The sequence below is a fragment of the Rattus rattus genome, chromosome 10, assembly GCF_011064425.1.
Source record: "Rattus rattus isolate New Zealand chromosome 10, Rrattus_CSIRO_v1, whole genome shotgun sequence".
In the NCBI taxonomy this organism is placed as follows: domain Eukaryota; kingdom Metazoa; phylum Chordata; class Mammalia; order Rodentia; family Muridae; genus Rattus; species Rattus rattus.
Genome location: NC_046163.1, coordinates 60,860,880 through 60,881,351, shown reverse-complemented (window position 1 = coordinate 60,881,351; position 20,472 = coordinate 60,860,880). Strand labels below are relative to the sequence as shown.

General features: G+C 47.4%; 1 protein-coding gene across 1 annotated transcript in view; it reads right to left on the bottom strand.

Moving 5' to 3' along the window:
• Capn8 (calpain 8) overlaps positions 1 to 19,354 on the bottom strand; it is a 65,325-nt gene extending 45,971 nt beyond the window's left edge. Inside the window, exons 1-2 of the mRNA XM_032915520.1 lie at positions 19,079 to 19,354; positions 12,182 to 12,251 (exon numbers count right to left, since the gene is read on the bottom strand). Of these exons, the coding sequence (XP_032771411.1) occupies positions 12,182 to 12,251; positions 19,079 to 19,315 (307 nt within the window). The 5' untranslated portion in view covers positions 19,316 to 19,354. The remainder of the gene's footprint in view (positions 1 to 12,181; positions 12,252 to 19,078) is intronic.
• Between the last annotated feature and the right edge of the window lie 1,118 nt (positions 19,355 to 20,472).

The following is a 20,472-nucleotide window of genomic DNA, read 5'->3' as shown; positions in this document are numbered from 1 at the left end:
AGCTGCAGAGCACCCCAGACTTAATGTAGTCACAAAAAGGGAAGAAAAGCAGAAAGGGGTGGCAGGTCATGTGTGAATGAGAGACCATCGTGCTTGGTTTTCTAGCTTTATCAGCGGGGATGAAAAGAAGGAGCGAGAGAAGAGTAAGGATGCTCGGAACTGTGTAGGAAAACCTCTGCAGAACAACTCCCATCTAATTTGTGCTATTGTTGAGGAAAATAGACTCTCCAGCATAAAACAATTTAGGGAGTTCCTCCCCCACACCACAAATCAGACCTTTAATGCTATTGAGAGGGAAAGAATTTCTTAGTAGATTATGAAAATGAAACTCTCTCGCCAGGGCAGGGGCATCATTAGATATATACATTCGGGGTTCATGTAAATACATCACACAGTGCCTACTTGCTTCCTGTGTTTAATCATAAGGCCTCTTGGAACACAAAGAACACAGCAAAATGCTGTGAGACAGGCATAATAGGGAAATACCGAATGCTGAGAGGACCATGGAAGAAAGTGGTGCTAAGATCCAGGGAATTGCCCCAGCCACCGTCAAAGCCAGGGACAGCCTTGCTTAAAGCCCCCTCCAAAGCCCGCTGGAGAGGGGATGATGCTGTGAAGCCAGTGGGAGAGCTGTAAGACCTCAAGGGCGTATGGGTTCTTAAAGTACAGCACATGTCAAACACAGGATAGCTCAGCGTCTCCCTGGAAAGTGAGACCAGCTTTCCAACCGCAAGCAGCTCTGAGGTCAAAATCCAAGAGACTGTTAGAGATGGAGACAAGCAAGGCATTTTTAGGCTGGGTAAATATCCTGAGCATAGTTCATAAGAGCAGGAAGAGTGCTTGGAGAGAGGATGAAAGCTGAGTTCTGAACAGGGAGGTGTGGGCCAGGGAGTGGGGGCGGGGGGCGTGGAGAGGAAGCGTTGTCACCCGAAAGCTACTGAAGACTTCCTGTACAAACTCATTTCACAAGTGGTCAGTGAGTAGCTACTCTGGACTAAGTATGACTCCCGGCCCTAAGTATACATGTCAAAGACAATCTTTGACATCTTGCACGGTACATTTCAGTGAGGAAAAACATTAATAAACAACATGCCCAGCGGTGGTAAATGCCAAAAAGAAAATAAAGCCGGGCGGTGTGAGGGAGAAAGCTGAAGGTGGGGGCTGGGATAGCGTGCCCGAGATGGCAGTCAAGAGGTGACAGGAAGGGATGGGGCAATAGAAAGCACCCAAAACTTCATGACGCCTTGAATGGCTTGTGGAATAATCCAGTATCGGTTTGGCAGCCTCGTGCAACTGTGTTATCTCATGTGAACAGGTGCCACGGGTTCACTGCAGGAGGACAGGCTCTTGAGGATCCTGCTTCTGGTCCATGGATACTGAGAGTTGTTTTCTCAGGGACTGGCCGTATATATCTCTGAGCTACAGCCCCAGATGCAATTGCTGGGCCTTCCAATAAAGCCCCAGAGCTCCCTGGATGTGAAGGACCTGTGCTTATACTGAGGCTTCACCCTTGCTGCCCCACCTCCAAGCCTGCATCCACCTCTCCTGTTCAGCAGCAGCCCCAGTTTCTGAGGACCGAGACCCCACATTGCCAGTACTCAGTGCTTCGGCAGCCTGTCTTCAGGTGGCCCAGAGCCTCCTGTACCTATGTCCTGTCACCAGCCATGTGCCTTGACCTGGTGTCTGAGGTAGGGGTTCCTGCAGCAACAGGGAGAACACAGAAACCCAACCATCAAGGTTGGCCAGTGACGAAAAGTTCCTCTCTAGGTCTCCAGAGGACTCCCTCAAAATGCAAGCCACAAGTAGGAAGCAATCAGCTGTGCTTCCAGTGGGTCACAGACAGCAGGATCCATTAAACCAACACAGATGGATTTCAGCCGAAGCCCTCTGCTCAGGAATCTGCCACACTGTGGGATATGACTTGTACATCCTAACTCAGGCTGCTCAGCCAAGACTGAGCCTAGAAAGAAAAGCTTGAAAGAGAATATCTCCCTGAAGACTCAGAGGTTCGTCTGTACCTTTTAGGTTAAGAACTGTATATCCGGGGTTGGGGATTTAGCTCAGCGGTAGAGCACTTGCCTAGGAAGTGCAAGGCCCTGGGTTCGGTCCCCAGCTCCGAAAAAAAGAACCAAAAAAAAAAAAAAAAAAAAGAACTGTATATCCTGACGAAGGATGAAAAGTGCTTCGCTGAGCCATATTCTATATAAGCACATAAACCCCGAATATACTAAATTAAACACACACACACACACACACACACACACACACACACACACACACACTGACAAATCTTCACCTGGAGAAGTGCACTGGCGTGTTGTAAGTGACCTTCACCTTGCCTGTGAAATGACCCTGATGACAGCTCAGTGAAGCCATAAGTTTGATCTCAGGATACTGTTTCTAAATGCACAGAATAAAAAGTAATAGTGTTCTCAAGTCCAATTCTATTGAAAATTATCGATCTTTTTTGAAATTACAATGTTTGTGCTTCATTCGTGGCTTAAAAGATATGGGGGAATATCTTTTAAGGAATGTGGGTAGGGACAAAGTATCAGGCAAAGTGATAGTTTGTATATTTGTAGCAATTGTCCTATGAGATGCAATTACTAAGTGGCTGGGGTTGCCAGCCCTGTTTTTCTGCACTTTGAGTCCTACAGGAAGGAAACAGGTAAGTGAGGGTGGATGGAACTGAGCGTATCATGTAGAATTCTTTTGTGTTCTGGAATAATAGCCAATATGAATATCTTTTTAAAACTCAATGTGTCAAACTCGTAGCAAATGTTAGTGCTTGTCCCCAGCACCTTGGCTCAGAAGAGAAAGGTGAAGGGTCACAGTGGAACAGAACATGAGAGCACTGGAGAGTAAGAGCAGAAAGAGACAACAGCAAAAGGAAAGAGAGACTCCATCAGAATCCAGCTCATCAGCGTCCCCCCTTACCCCCACTGGGTAGCATGAAGCTGGCCCCTGCATCCCCCCTCCCCCAGAGGTCTGACCCTGTGCTCTCTAGAATCAATGAGCAGACTTGGTCCTTTGTGCTTGTGGAAGCTTCCCCAGGTGCTCATTAAAAGTAAGCATCCGGACCTAGCGAATTGATCTACTTCGCCCCGGTCCTGGGAGGATGTTACAGATCAGAAGATGTCTTAAGGTGGCTGACACTACTCTCAATTACTGTTGAGTGCATATGCCCGTCCCTGCCCCAGGAATCCAGACCCTGCCCATGGGGAAAGTGCTGGCTCACAGAAGAAAATCAATGCAGGGGCTCCATCCGAGAGGGTGATGAGGTCATGGCATCGCTATTGGGCTTTCGATTATCTTCAGAGACATGAAATGTCTCACTCACTCTCTTTAAAACACAGAATATAAAACTCTATTCAATAAATGCAACAAAGATGACTATGATATCAATTCCAGAGAGATGAAGAGAAAACTCAGGTCAATAGACAAAGGGGGTGAGGGGAAGTGACCACACAGAGACACAAGCACACCAGGCACATGACAGCAAAATATAAAAGGGAGAGCTGATGTGTCAGTGGTAGAGCATTTGTGTGTTGGGGCAGTGGGTGTCTTCCCCAACCCAAAAGAAAAGTCAAGGAAGGAAGAAGGGGGAGAAAGGCAAACTTGTGGGGGAGGGAGGGGAGGAAAGAGGGAAGGAGGGAGAAAAGAGAAGAAAAAACACCCAATAGATTTAAATTTTGGATAAACATTATAATATGTTATTTAGAAAGCTTGATGATTTCTTGCTATATTCTGGAAATTTCTAGTCCATATTTGTTAAAGAGGAAAAAATGTTCTTCTGAAGGCAGTGAGCTTTCAGAATTTCATTTTGCAGGGACCAAGGTCTTTGCCTTTGGGAGTGCACCCTCGTGTGGCATTTGGGCCCATAGGTCACTAAAGGCCTTTGAGTTCTTTGTCTTTCTGAAGCCTTGAACACCAAGGACACCACATGTTAATGCTTTCTTTCTATCCTATGAGCAAAGGCAAGGACTGGATGGAGCCAAAGACAGGAGAGTTAGCCATAGCCACTGAGCTTACTAGAGACCGGCCATTAGCCATCGCTGGAAATCCTAGCAGGGGTACCACAGCAGTGAGTGGAGGTATCTTTGTGTACCTCTCTCCACAGTTACTGTCAAGGAGCCATTTGGGAACTGTTTCTAGAACATTCTTCCATTGTTGAGGATCAGCGAGCTCCTTCAGACACCTTTACAATTTCTTAACGTCCCTACCCATCCATGTCAGAAAGTTGGTTTCCACAAAAGACTATCTGGTTTCCACAAAACTCCAAGCTTTGAAAAATGAAGACGCATAGGCAGCTTCAGGACCAAACTTTTGTTCTATGCCTGATCCAGCCTATTGTTGACAATATTGGGAAGGCAGGAAGAAAGCCACAAGAAGTCTCGGGCTTTGGTTCTATCAGTTTTCAAATACTTTAATAATAACAAAATGGCAGAGGGTTTAGGTCAAAGATCAAAGAGCTGCAAACAGGGTTGGGGATTTAGCTCAGTGGTAGAGCGCTTGCCTAGCAAACGCAAGGCCCTGGGTTCAGTCCCCAGCTCTGAAAAAAAGAAAAAAAAAAAAAAGAGCTGCAAACACTCTCTCGATGCTGCTTTACCCCATGCCCTGTGGAGCACATGATTGTCATACCCAGGGCTGTTAGCAACCATATCCATCCATGGTAGTGACCACATCCAGGGTGATAAGGAAGCAAGTGTCAGTTCCCTAACTGCATTTACCTGGCTGGTTTAATTATAACTGTGAACATGGTAGAGAGGACACTCATCAGTCAACCAGGAAGAGCCAGGTCTGCACAGATGAGCTGAAAGAGTCTTGTCTAATTACTAATCCAAAGAGAAAACAGGAGCCCACAGGGAAGAAGTAGAGATGGATGTGGCAGAGTGATAGACTGGAGGAGGAAAGAAGCCAGGGTCCCCGGCTCAGAGGACAGACATGACTTATCAGTTGGAAAGCACTAACTGTGCCACACCCCTGTCTTCAGCCCATGTACACACATTTAAATGCCACACTGTTCCACTGTTCTTTCTCACTCTGTCTACCAAGAGCCACTGCCCACTTCTTTTGGAACATGGTTTGTAGAGAGCTCACAACCCTAACAGTGAGTCCAGGCTCCAGATTGGGCTGGCTGTAAGGAAATTAACCCTTCTGTCTGCAGCAACTGACCCAATATGTGGATGACCATCCCAACCATTGTATCAGAAGCCTCCTATGACATCTATAGAAAGCTACTAGGGAGAATGTGAGGCCAGTAGTGGTCAGATTTCCCATCATATGGACCTTCTCTTCCATGGAAGGGATAACAGCCAACTCATACAAACTAGCAATGGAAGGTGGCCGGAAGGTATGCCAGGAACATTTAGATCTATGGGTACCAGCTACACCAATGCCAACAGGCAATTTCCTATCCGCAAGTCAGTATATTCCCCATTTTCCTTAGGGAGGTTGGGTAGGACATCTAAATCCAGGGACCAAATGAGTTCTGACACACAAATATACCTTCTTGTGTGATAGCCACTAAGCTCAGTGCCATAGAAACATCAGGTGCTCTGGTGCATGCACTGGCCAAAATGCAAGGACAGAAGAGGAAATACCATGACAGAACACTAAAAGATTAGGATATGGACAAAGGAACATTGAGGTACAATAGTGGACAACTGTGATGGCTCAAATGGGTACAATCATGAGACCATGGAGCACTGTGATGGGACTTGGAGCACTGTGATGAGGCAGTGGAGCACTGTAATGAGGCAGTAGAGCACTGTGATGAGGTAGTGGAGCACTGTGATGAGGCAGTGGAGGACTGTGATGAGGCAGTGGAGCACTGTAATGAGGCAGTGGAGGACTGTGATGAGGCAGTGGAGCACTGTAATGAGGCAGTAGAGCACTGTGATGAGGTAGTGGAGCACTGTGATGAGGCAGTAGAGGACTGTGATGAGGTAGTGGAGGACTGTGATGAGGCAGTGGAGCATTGTGATGAGTCAGTGGAGCACTGTGATGAGGCAGCGGAGCACTGTAATGAGGCAGTGGAACACTTTAATGAGGCAGTGGAGCACTGTGATGAGGTAGTGGAGCACTGTGATGAGGCAGTGGAGCACTGTGATGAGGCAGTGGAGCACTGTGATGAGGCAGTGGAGCACTGTGATGAGGCAGTGGAGGACTGTGATGAGGCAGTGGAGCACTGTGATGAGGTAGTGGAGGACTGTGATGAGGCAGTGGAGCACTGTGATGAGGCAGTGGAGCACTTTAATGAGGCAGTGGAGCACTGTGATGAGGTAGTGGAACACTGTGATAAGGCAGTGGAGCACTGTGATGAGGCAGTGGAGCACTGTGATGAGGCAGTGGAGGACTGTGATGAGGTAGTGGAGCACTGTGATGAGGCAGTGGAGCACTGTGATGAGGCAGTGGAGGACTGTGATGAGGCAGTGGAGCACTGTGATGAGGCAGTGGAGCACTGTGATGAGGCAGTGGAGCACTGTGATGAAGTAGTGGAGGACTGTGATGAGGTAGTGGAGCACTGTGACGAGGTAGTGGAGCACTGTGATGAGGCAGTGGAGCACTGTAATGAGGCAGTGGAGCACTGTGATGAGGCAGTGGAGCACTGTGATGAGGTAGTGGAGGACTGTGATGGGACTATGGAGCACTTTGATGGGACTGTGGAGCACTATGATGGAATATTATACTGGGAAGGTATAGCAGTGTGATAGAATTTTAAAACACCATGAGGGTTTATAGGAAGCATCGGTTTGGAACAATGGAGCACTGATATGAGACAGATACTATGGTGGACAACAGAGCACTATGATGGGACATGGAACACTCTGATGGGGCAGTGGATTATTATAAAGTGGAAGTGCATACAACATTGCAATTGCAATGGGATGATGGAGCATTGCGAAAGACAGAACACTGGGATGGTTCAAGGGACTTCCATGTCAAGACAGTGCAGCATTGGAATAATGTTTGATGCACAGTGGAGCTTTCCAATAGTACAGTGAAGAATTTTGATTGGATGATGAAACATTGTGATGGGATACGGGGCACTCTGATGGGGCAGTGGAGTACCGTCATGGGACAGTGGCGCACTGTCATAGGACAGTGGAGCACCATCACAGGACAGTGGAGAATTATAATGGGACTGAGCATTGTGATGAAACAGATGCACATTGTGATTACTAAATGAAGCACTGAGATAATACCCCTGTGATAAAACAGTGGAGCACTATGATGGGAATATGGAGCACTGTGGTGGGACAGAGAATTGGGATGAGACAAGTCTACAATTGGATAGAAGGACAACTGGGATAAAACAATGGAGTATTGTGATGGGACAATGGAACACTGATGGCACAGTGGTGCACTGGGATAGAACCATGGAGCACTATCTTGGGATAGTGGAACACTATGCTGAAACAATGGACAGAACATTATGATGAGGTGAACACACCTTGTGATAGAATATTAGAGCACTGTGATAATTCAGTGGAGCATTGCAGTGAATTAGGAGAGCAAAGCATTATGATGGGACACTGGAGCACTGTGAGGGGACACTGGAGCACTGCGAGGGGACACTGGAGCACTGTGATGGCACATTGGGGTAAGACAGTCAAGGACTATGATGAAACAATGGAGCATGGTGATGAGACAGTAAATAACTGTAATGAGATGGTGGAGCACTGGGATGGGATGATGAAGCACTGGGATGGGATGATGAAGCACTGGGATGGGATGATGAAGCACTGGGATGGGATGGTGGAGCACTGGGATGGGATGATGAAGCACTGGGATGGGATGGTGGAGCACTGGGATTGGATGGTGGAGCACTGGGATGGGATGATGAAGCACTGGGATGGGATGATGAAGCACTGGGATGGGCTGGTGGAGCACTGAGATGGGATGATGAAGCACTGGGATGGGATGATGAAGCACTGGGATTGGATGGTAGAGCACTGGGATGGGATGATAGAACACTGCGATGGGATGGTGGAGCACTGGGATTGGATGGGATGGTGAAGCACTGGGGCGGGATGGGATGATGGAGCACTGAGATGGGATGGTGGAGCACTGGGATGGGATGGTGGAGCACTGGGGCGGGATGGGATGGTGGACCACTGAGATGGGATGGTGGAGCACTGGGATTGGATGGGATGGTGGATGGGGCGGGATGGGATGGTGTAGCACTGGGGCGGGATGGGATGGTGGAGCACTGAGATGGCATGGTGGAGCACTGGGATGGGATGGTGGAGCACTGGGATGGGATGGGATGGTGGAGCACTGGGATGGGATGGGATGGTGGAGGATGGGATAGGATGGTCCAGGGCTGGGATGGGATGGTGTAGCATGGGATGGTGGAGCACTGGGATGGGATGGTCAAGCACTGGGATGCGATGGTGGAGCATTGGGACGGTGGAGCACTGGGATGCAATGGTGGAACACTGGGGCGGGATGAGATGGTGGAGCACTGGGGCAGGATGGGATGGTGGAGCACTGGGATGGGATGGTGGAGGACTGGGATGATGGAGTACTGGGATGGTGGAGCACTGGGATGGGATGGTGGAGTACTGGGATGGTGGAGCATTGGGATGGGATGGGATGGTGGAGCACTGGGGCGGGATGGTGGAGCACTGGGATGGTGGAGCACTGGGATGCGATGGTGGAGCACTGGGATGCGGTGGTGGAGCACTGGGGCGGGATGGTGGAGCACTGAGATGAGATAGTTGCGTGCTATGATAGGGCAGGGGAACACCATGATGGGATGATAAAATATTCTGATGGGATGGTGGCACACTCTAATTAGGTCTGTGAAGCACTGAGAAGAAAATAGGCATCTTATAGAGGAATGGAGGACTGTAATGGAGGACAGTGGAGGAGTGTTACAACTCTCAAGTATTGTTTAGAGATACTGCATTGTTTTGAATTTTTAAATGTGTTTACCAAAAATCATATCATAGGAATTCTTTCAAAAAGACATCATTTTCAGCTCGGTGTTTTGGTACACACGTATAATCCCAGCACTCCGAGAAATCTGAGGCAGAAGGAGCACGAGAATAAGGCCCACCTGGCTCACAGAGTGATTCGGAGGCCTGTCTGTGCACCTTGGTAATACTCTATCTTAAAATGTATTTTCAAAGGAGGGAGGGCTCCGGTAGAGCTCAGTGTCACCACTCCCACCTGGCATGCCCAAAGCCCTGGGTTCAATCCCCAGTACAGCAGAAATAAACAAATGACCTCTTTTTACTGTATAAATTAAATATATTTAAAATTTCAATTAAAGAAAAAATATGAGAAACACCCAAGTGCCAGTGTCGGACTCTGGAATGCAAACAAGGCATTAAGTAAGCATTACCTTCTGCCACTCCCAAATTGGCAAGTGCTATGTCAAGCTTCCTGGGCCCTGGGGTAGATGAGTTATACCCAGTGAGGAATCCTTCCTCGTTGTTCAGGACCGACCCTGACTCAGATCTCGCAGGCCGCGGGAACTGCAGTTACTCAGTCACTGGTTTCAGCCTTGGCTATGACACACCATCTTTCCTGCATACTGAATACGGTCCCTGGGCACCTGTTCTCCTCAGATGCTCAGTCGCCCCCTTCTCTAGCTGTCTTCATTAAAATCCACCGCCACAGTGGCGGCTCCAGTTGTTTTGATGCGTGCAGGAATCAGAGAGCCAGTTAGGTTCATTTCCTGTGCTTCCAGCTTGGGTTTCCATCCACCGCACACATTCTCCATGGAAACCCTCCAGCCCCTTCTGGAAGCTCTCAAATCTCCTTGCTTAACAGTAATCAAAGGACAATCCCACCAAGTCAATCAATGAAAAAGCTCTCATTAACAGCCTTTCCCAAAGTTAAAAGGTCTCTAACAAGGAGCCATTAAAGGCAGACATTCAAAGTTGTGTTTCCCTGGGCTGTGTGCTAAATTAGACTAACTGTTTAGCTTCAAGAAAAAGGGCATCGTGTCCTCACCCGGAGCCTGCTAAAGGTCAGCACATTCACCCTCTGGGAGCCTCACACCAGGGCCAGGGAGACACAGGGTATGAGTTTCTGGGAGTGGGGCACTCGTGTGTGGCACCCCATTTGAAGCTCCTGCTTTGTAGTCGTGCTGCCTGAGTTCTGACTAAGCTATTTGCTGTGCTCATTGAGGCACAGAACATTGAAAGCATTTAAAATCAATGGCCCTGCAATTTTCCAAGTCATGATGGTTTCCCACAGGCTGAGGAGAAAGAGGTTTTCCAGGCTGGAACAAGGAGGAAGGGAGAGAGGGAGGAGAAGAGGGGGAGGGGAAGGAGAGAGAAGGGGGAACTGGCTAAGAAACGAAGTCAAGGGGTTGGTGTAGAAGGAGGGGGTTGCTTATTTCCATAAAGTAGTCTCCTCTCTCTCTCTCTCTCTCTCTCTCTCTCTCTCTCTCTCTCTCTCACACACACACACACACACACACACACACACACACACACATCTCTAATCTCCACTAACTAGGTAGCAAGGCAGTATGGAAGATTAGCAGGTTTAATTTAGGATCTCGTTGTGCCATAAAATGTATCGAATGTTGTCCACTTCTGTGTAGAAACTCCCATCAGGGAGGCTCCGGGGTTAGGAGGTCAGTAGGTCGACAGAGCTAACCTATTACCAAGGACAGCCTATGCTTCTTTTTTATAAGATAGATAGACTTTAAACGTTTGAAATATTTACAGAAGGAGACTGAGGGGTCGTGCAGTGTGGCGAAGGGTGTTCGTTGTTCGTTTTCTGACAGCAATGAGGATTAAACCCTGCTAGGGCGTCCTGCATGCTAAGTAAGCACTCTACCACTGAGCCCCAGCACTAAGAACACTATTTCTGAATGCTCTCTCCACAGTAAGAAAAGATGGTCATGCAAGCTCCTGATCACGCTATTCCTGGGAGCCAATCGCTTTTCTTCTAAAGAAGTAAGGCAACAGTTGTGCCTAGTTTGTGTTTAAACAGTTAGGAACTGGTTAAAACTTGTTATGTTTTCAAGTAAATTTTGCTCCCTAACAGTATTCTGATATTAAAAAAAGAATGTCCTTTTCCCAATGCTCCTAAGTTGATAGAGGGCTGGCCTGCTACACCAAAGGCCATGAGTTTGATCCCCAGTACCGCCTATAATGGGTGGTGGGCTTGGCACAGGGGCCTGTAATCTCAGATACTCTAGCGATGGAGAGTAGTGGGTGACTTCATGCTTATCCTCTGCCTCAGCCAGCCCAGGGCCACTCAGGATAAATTCCACCCCCACCCCAAAAAAAGGCCTTAGGTATTGTCTATGCATGTCCTCTGCATATTTAAGCTCTGATGAGAAGATATGGAAACTTAGTGGTTATAACTGCCTTGAATGATTCTCTTTGGGGATAAGATACAAACTTGGTAATCAACAAAGTGAATTGTTACTGTGTTTTGTCAAACTCTTCTGACCGGTCAACTTTGTTTATGAATTTTGGTGCTGGGGAGTAGACTGGGAGGCCTCTTGTATTCCAGCATGACCTCTGGGACTGAGGTACACCTCTGTAAGTCTAGAACATACAATATAGAAATAAAAATATTTTCTAAATTGAATTGCTGCTGGCTCGAAAATACTGAGAGACATGGGAAAATGGCGGATTTTCTGAGGGGGGCTGTTGTTAATTTGTTTTTGTTTTTCTTTTTTTGTTTGTTTGTTTCCTTGTTCATTTGTCTGGAGGACTGAACCCAGTACCTCATCCTGACTGGTACCCATCCCTCCATGACTCCTTAGTCCCTAGAAAGAGGCTCTTGATTCCAGGATCCCCGGCCTGTGAAAGAATGTTTGGCTGGGAGAGATGGGATCATGTTTTCTTACTCACAACAGAGGCATCTATAATTACACAGAGAGGGTCATTCCACAGGAAGCTCACCTGCTTAAAGGCAGCTGTGGAAAACACCTCAGGATTTCTATGATAGATATGTAAGCCTGGCTCTTCACTCTAGCGTGAAAAGAGTTCAATGAGCTGGCAGAAAATGGCTGGCTAAGGGAAGCCAAAAGTTAGCCACAACGCTGAGACCCACCACGAAGCACGCAGCCGCAGAAACAGAAGCCCATAGGTGTGCATAATTGGGTTGGCCGCGTCTTAACAGCTTAATCTGATGTTGCTCATTCCGCACGCTCACCCGCCCTCGCCCTAAATAAATAGGGCTCAACCCAGTTACTCACCAAGACCCCCTTGGCGGATGTCTGTGCGTGTGGCTCCACCAACAATAAACTGAGGGTTGGGACACAATTCCTGGAGGTAGTTTAGGAGAAAACACAAGTCAGAAGACGCCATTCAGTGATGGAGGCAGCACGGGTTAAAACAGCAGCACAGGCTTCAGACATGGAAGAAGGCTGTCTACCACTACACACGCATGACTCTACTTCTCTGGCAGATCATTAAGACCAGAGAAGGGAGGACACCAGAGACACAGCTACTAGTCCACCGGACAAAAGCCGGAGCCCAAAGTCCCTGTAATGACCAGGATTTCGATTGCTCTGCAGGCTGGGTGTGTGGGCGTGTGGCCATGTGGATGTGAACAGGCTGAAGGGTGTGTTGTTGCGGGAAAAAGGTAAAGCCTAAAACCCTGATATGCTGAGTTATGACCCTGCCCACTTGGACAATAGCCCTCTTTACCCAGAGGCCAAGTTAGAGGGCCGTTTGCCAAGAGGCAATGCACACTGTGGACGCCCACTGGAAGCAAGGATCTTGTAGCTAATGGGATTGTGGCCGTGTCAGGGAGGAAGTCAGGGATGAGGTATCAGGGAGTACCATTTCCAGACCGGAAAACTCGGTTATGACAAGGTCATTCACCAGCCTCCACGTGGCATCTGCTCACTGGTGATGTCACCTAGACTAGGGGATAGGAACCAGGAGGTTTGCTTGCAGCCTTTTTTTTCTTTGTTTACCCAGGAAGGACAACTGGGCCCCATTCTGGATATTATGGGATCACAGCAGGGAGAGGGAAGGATGATGGATTGAGGAAAACAAAGACAAAACAGTGGCCTGAGAGTGCTTTTGGTTTGCACAGGCAAATCAAGTTGGTATTATTGGGAAACAGAGTAAAAAGACTAGCGCCTATTAAAAGTCCAGTGGGAATTCTGGCTAACCAGCTGGCCATATGAAGACGATAGTGGTCAGCTATAACGGTGGGTTCTAGTACAGTCTGGAGAGGGATGTTCAAAGAAGACAGTCAGACAGGACAGAAGATAAATTGCTAGGGGGAAAGGGTGAGACCTCAAGGGACCAAAGGGAACTTGGACTATACTTACTGAGAGGGATTAGATCAATGGGTTGTACCACAGAGGGTCTGGTTGTCTACAGAGTGAAAAGCATTGCTTACTCCAAAGACGTGAAGAAATGATATGTCCGACCTGACAAGGAGGCAAGAAAGGGAGCTGGGCAAAAAGGGTGGGGCCCAGGTATAGCTGTGAACAGGGGTTCTGGGCTTCTCCATGAGGAGGTGGAACTCTCTGGAAGGTAGTCCTACAATTCAGTGTGAACCTGTCAGCTCCTGCCTCCATGGCCAGAAACAGCCCCTCTCCCCTAACACCTCACTCTCCTACCCAAGTGTTACTTTTTATCTACACTTTTTGTTGAGAAAGTAACTGTTACTGATGGACAAAAAAATTCCAACAGGAAGTAATTACAGCCCCTCAAGATTTCTAACACATCCTTCCAAAAACTGCCTTTAACATGACAGCACGTTTTCATGTGTGTCTCTGTGTGTTTTAGTCAACTTTCTATTACTATAACAATGTAGCTGGGGTAATCAGCTTCCAAAGAAGAAAAGTTGTCCGGCATGGTGGTCATATCCGTAACCCAGCGCTTGGAAGAATGAAGCAAGACCATTATTTTGAGTGTGCATTAAGGACTCTATCTAGAGAGGGTGAAGAATGGGAAGAGGGGGAAGAAGAAGAGGAGAAGGAAGAGGAGGAGAAAGAGGAAGGAGAGTCTCACTTGGGCTCACATCTCTGGAGGTTCAGTCCATGATCAGTTCTGTTGATTGGGGGTCTGTGTTGAGGCAGATGACATGGCAAGAGTGTGTGGAAAACAAGACCTGATTGCCACCTCATGACTGAGGAAGGAGACAGAGAGAGGTGGAAAGAAGAACCAGGGAACTAATTCCCTCTTCAGAGGAACACTCAGTGACTGTGACACACACAGTCTAACTGTCCTACTGCATGTCCCAGTCATCCTAAGGTGGGCCCTCTGGGAAAAACAACATCAAACTGTAGCCCTCCCCTGGCCCCGGTGTGTGTGTGTGTGTGTGTGTGTGTGTGTGTGTGTGTGTGTGTGTGTGCGCGCGCGCGCGCGCGTCTGAGTCTGTGTGATCATAGGCACCTTTTACATCTTTTATTAGAACAAAGAGAATTTTACAGTTGCATTAAAAGTACCATGAATCATTCAGCCAGTCCTCCAGTGAGGGAGATTTAATTTTTGTTCTATTTTGTTTTAATCTTCTGCAGTCTCTGGTGGCAAATGAAAGAAGGGCATGGTGGGCCAGAGAGATGGCTCAGCAGGTAAAGGTAACTGCCACCAAGTCTGACAATCTGAATTCAGTTCCTGAGGACTCATTTGGGAGAAGGGGAGAATCTCCCTCTGCCTTCACACATGATGGGATATTGGTACACAAACACACCCCATATATACAAAATACACACACCACACACTATACAACATAACACACATACAACATACATACACACAACACAGCACTGCATACAACACATACACACAACACATGCCACAATATACACAACACATACTACATACCGTACCACACACACATATTACATGCACATTGTATACACAGCACATACACACATACACACAGCATACCACACACATAGCACATACATACAACACACAACACATGCCACAATGCACATACAACACATACCATATCACATACACACATACATCACATATACATACCACACACAGCACACATACACTTACATACACCACACATATTACACTCACATACAATATACACACCATACACACACACACCACTTATATATACACAGCACACACACACCACATCACACACACATACACAAACACACACACACCATACACATACACATACACCATACACACCATACTGAAGACACATCATATATACCACATACAGACCACACATATACATACCCTACACACACACATACATGCACACACACACACCACACACCCCAACACACACACACATATACCACACCACACACATACCACACCACACACACATACACATACACACACACACACACACACACCATACACAGCACATACACACCCACCATACGCACCATACTGAAGACACATCACATATACCACATACAGACCACACACATACAAACCCTACACACACACACACACACACACACACTACATTAAATATAAAAGCCATAGCTACAGTGCTGCCCTCAGATATTCCAAAGTGACTCTCTGCTCAGTTCCATCACGCTGTTCATGTGACACAAGCTAAGGACACACACATCCAGTGTCTGCTAAGCTCTGCTATAATCTTAGGTTGGAGTAAGAAGAGAGAATGTCGGCAAAGCCATTCAGGAAAAAAAAGCCATGACCAGTATGTTACATGGATCCTTCAAGGGTCACAGAAAGTCCTCAGCCCACAACTCCCAGGGAGATAAGACCTGGTCCACTAAATGTTTCCAGTTTCACCCATTGCCCACCATATTTTACCTGCTTTAAGGACCCTGCCTTCTCCAAATACTCTTGCCTGCGTGCCCTCCCAAAGTCCACCACCTTGGCTCTCACCTATCTTTCTCCACCAATCCCAGATCAGCTCTCTTTCATAATTTTCCTGTCCAATTGCACAGTCAAGCTTCAGTGATTCTTCACTGAACTCCCATGCCTATTTAATAGTTTACTCTCGGGACATTCTGTCATGTGATATCATATAGAGACCATTTATTTTCCAAGGATTTACATATTCTTTCACCCAGACTCACTCACAGCCCAAGGAAGTGGGCAAGACTATTGTTCTCACTTCACAGATGAGGAAACTGGGTCTCAGAGAGGTTGGTGGCTTACCCACAGTCACTCAGCTAGCGGATGATAGATGAGGGACCATAACCTTGACCACTGTGTGACATCCAAGCCCACGTTCTTCTCCACCCCAGTATCCCTCAGCTGTCTGCTTGTTCTTGGCCCCCTCCTTAACTAGCTAAAACTTCTCAAGACACCTCCCTGCACAGAACAAGTGCACAGCAAATTATGGCTGAATTAGAAACACCAAAGCCACTAATCCAAGAGGTAGCAGCTAGAGAAAGATTGGATGCTCCAAACTGAGCCTACCACCATCCATTAACTTCTCAACAATTCGGCCCCTCTACATGTCTTTTAACCAGGGTCCTTATGTTCCTGGCATGGCTTCACTCTTGACTATGTATTTCTCCTTAAAATCAATAAGCTGCCTAATTGCCAAGAAGGGGAAAAGGGTATCTGAGGTAGAAAAGACTATTGACCAGGCTGCAGTAAGTTCATCCACACTGGGCATTACATACATCACAGGAGCTCGGGATGGATGCTGAACACAGATTGAGACAAGGAGCGGAGAGCACTGAAGGTCAGTGCAACCAACCGATGTCTCCGGGGTAGAGTAGCTGCTGTGCTTGCCCCTCATAAACAGAAAAGCCCTAAGGGATTGCAACCTCCCAAAAGAAAGTACCACTTAAGAACCCAAATGTGATCTTGCAACCTTCATGTAGACAAACGTGTCTTCCATTCCTTGAAATAAGAGCCTGGGTAGACCTGCTACTTAGAAGCGTAGGGATAAGCAGAGGCAGCCATACTCCTCCTGGGTGTAGATCCAAAAGATTCACGGTCAGCTACAGTAGTGACACTTGTGTGCCCATGTTTACTGTAGTCCTAGTCACAGTAGCCGTGTTAACGGAGTCAACTGGGTACCCAACCACAGATGACTGAGTAAAAAATGTATATTTATGTGGGGGGTATACGTGTACATTCACAATAGAGTATTGTTCACTATAAAGAAAGAAACCATGTCATTTGCAGGAAAATGGACAGAAGCAAAAAAAAAATCATCATTTTTACATGAAGGGAGCCCAATTTGCAAAGATAAATATTGCATATTTTCTCTTGTAGGTGAAACTTTGGGACGTGTAGAAGCAGAGGGAGGGATATCAGGGTGTGGCTGCGCAAATGCAACAAACAGCTTAATTCTCAGGATTACTAGATGCAAAAACAAACAACAACAAAACAACAACAAAAACAAAACAGGCAGCTCCTGAAGTAAAGAAAGGGTTAACCTCAAAAGTACAAAGTCCTTCAACAGAGGAATGGATACAGAAAATGTGGTACATCTACACAATGGAATATTACTCAGCTATCAAAAACAATGACTTTATGAAATTCATAGGCAAATGGATGGAACTGGAAAATATCACCCTGAGTGAGGTAACCCAATAACAGAAAAACACACATGGTATGCACTCACTGATAAGTGGCTATTAGCCCAAATGCTCGAATTACCCTAGATGCCCAGAACACACGAAACTCAAGAAGGATGACCAAAATGCGAATGCTTCATTCCTTCTTTAAAAGGGGAACAAGAATACCCTTGGGAGGGAATAGGGAGGCAAAGTTTAGAACAGAGGCTGAAGGAACACCCATCCAGAGCCTGCCCCACATGTGGCCCATACATATACAGCCACCAAACTAGATAAGATGGATGAAGCAAAGAAGTGCAGGCCGACAGGAACCGGATGTAGATCTCTCCTGAGAGACACAGCCAGAATTCAGCAAATACATAGGCGAATGCCAGCAGCAAACCACTGAACTGAGAACAGGACCCCCGTTGAAGGAATCAGAGAAAGAACTGGAAGAGCTTGAAGGGGCTTGAGACCCCATATGAACAACAATGCCAACAAACCAGAGCTTCCAGGGACTAAGCCACTACCCAAAGACTATACATGGACTGACCCTGGGCTCCAACTGCATAGGTAGCAATGAATAGCCTAGTAAGAGCACCAGTGGAAGGGGAAGCCCTTGGTCCTGCCAAGGCTGGACCCCACTGAATGGGATTGTTGGGGGGAGGGCGGTAATGGGGGGAAGATGGGGAGGGGAACACCCATATAGAAGGGGATGGGGAGGGGTTAGGGGGATGTTGGCCTGGAAACCAGGAAAGGGAATAACAATTGAAATGTAAATAAGAAATACCCAAGTTAATAAAGATGGAGAAAAAAAAGTACAAAGTCAAACAAAGAAGAAAAGGCAAACAGAACCATTGAGAACTGGGCAAAGGGTTTAAACGAGTGTTTCTCTACAGGATACACCCGAGATATATGAAGCACAAAGATGAAGACATACAGCATCGTTATCACCAGGGAAATGCACATCAAGACCACAGAGTGACCACACCCACAGTCTTTAGGATGGCTTCCACCTCTCCTATCTCCTCTCCAGCCTGGATGGAACCTTCTAGGACCTTCAGTAACCCATGTCCCTCAGCAGCGATGCTATCACAGTTTGCCCATGGCTGACTCTCTCTAACCTTGGTTTGTTCCCCTGTGTGCTGGCCTGGGGGCACTATGCGTTCCTAAGTACCATGTGTTCTGTGTCTCTTACATGCAGGGCAATTACACCCTGAGATTTATTTCTTGGTCGCCTAACTGCACTGAACTACAGTGGTCCCAGCCACACTGTTCTAAGGGTGGAAAAACTGAAGCTCAGAGAGATGTCCCTCAAGGCCACAGCAGCAGCAGAGCCACTCATGAGGTCTAACTTGTCTAAAGCCTGTGTATTCTCTTCCTTGGAAATAATTTTCAGAAAGTAAGGCAGGGTCAGAACTATGGGATCCAAAACAGAATCCACCACTGTTACTTACTTCAACTCTTTTTTTTTTTTTTTTTTTTTTGGTTCTTTTTTTCGGAGCTGGGGACCGAACCCAGGGCCTTGCGCTTCCTAGGCAAGCCCTCTACCACTGAGCTAAATCCCCACCCCCTTACTTCAACTCTTGAACAGATGTGGCAACCCTCTACCCTGCATGACACTCAATTGTGCCTAGCCAGGGTCACTTCCCTATTGCTTACCGTGGGTCGCTTCCATACGATGCCTTGAGTGTCTGGGGAGCCTGGTCCTAGATCCTTGTAGCCCAAAGCTGATGGACATGCTGGAAATTCTGGGTCCTTAAATAGGACCCCCGAGTTCAAGCACTGCTTCCTCAGGGTTTCGAAGTCCTGGCCCAGATACTTCACAGCATTCTGGTTAGAGCCAAGCCCCTCAGCAACTGCACGTTGCTTGGATACTCCCGCTGCCAGAGCTGCCATGGCCTGCCTGTGAGTCCTGTAGGGTGTCAGGAAAGCAGGGCTTCCAGGGCCTCTCAGACATCTGCCCTGTGGGGATGCTGCCCTATAAGGCAGCTCACAGGGAGGTGGGGCATGTAGACTTTCCACCTGAGGGAGGCCCTGTTCCAAAGGGACATGAGTCATAAACAGGGTCAAATATGTACCCAAGGTGCAGGTGACTCTGCCCCACCTTCTCCTGCTGTTCACAAACTATTCAGATGCCACAGCGGAGGCTATCAGACGTCTCCAGAAGCTGGATAGGGCAGGGAGGGCTTCTGAGGCTGTACAAGGAGTTGCCCTGCCCACACCTTGGTTTTAGTCCAGTGGAAATAACTTAGATCTGCGGGTCTCCAGAACAGAGAGAGAATAACCCTCTGCTCTTTTATCTTTAATGTGCATGGTGCTTTGCCTGCGTGTATACCCGTGCATTAAATAACTGAAATGTCCTTGGAGGCCAGAAGAAGGTGCCAGAGCCCCAGAACTGGAGTTACAGAGAGCTGTTAGCTTCCATGTGGGTGTTAGGAATCAAACACAGGTCTTTGGAAGAACAGCCAGGGCTCTCTCAAACCCTGAGCCATTGCTCCATCTCCAACTTCTGTTCTTTTCTGTCACGTGTGTTCATTTGTTACAAAAGACACAGACAACCAATACAGTGTAACAAGAATTCTCTGAACCACTTACGCACAACACAGTCTCCCTAGTAGCCTGCATTATTGCCACATCTCTAAGGGTGTTCTGGGGGCTATAAGATGCCTCAGTGGATAGAGAGCTTGCCACTATCTACATTCAGAGGGACAATCTACATTCAGAGGTAGAGACGAGACGACAAGGAGTCCGAGATCACTGCGGGCTAAATAGTGAGTTCATATCCAGCCTGGGTTGCGTGAGATGCTGTCTCTAGAAGGAAATAAAACAAAATTTAAGATAATTGTGATTCAGTAGTTCTGAGATAAGACTCAAGAACGCACACCACAGTCTTTAGACCATTCACCTGCAGATGATTCTAAAACAAGGGTTCACAGTTGGACTCTGAACCAGACGGCCTCTGAGGCCTTCCAGTCTTCATGCTGAACGTCATCCGTGTGTTCAGCCCTGAGCTCGGTGCTTCTGAGCGAGCAGAGAACACATTTACCTCTCAA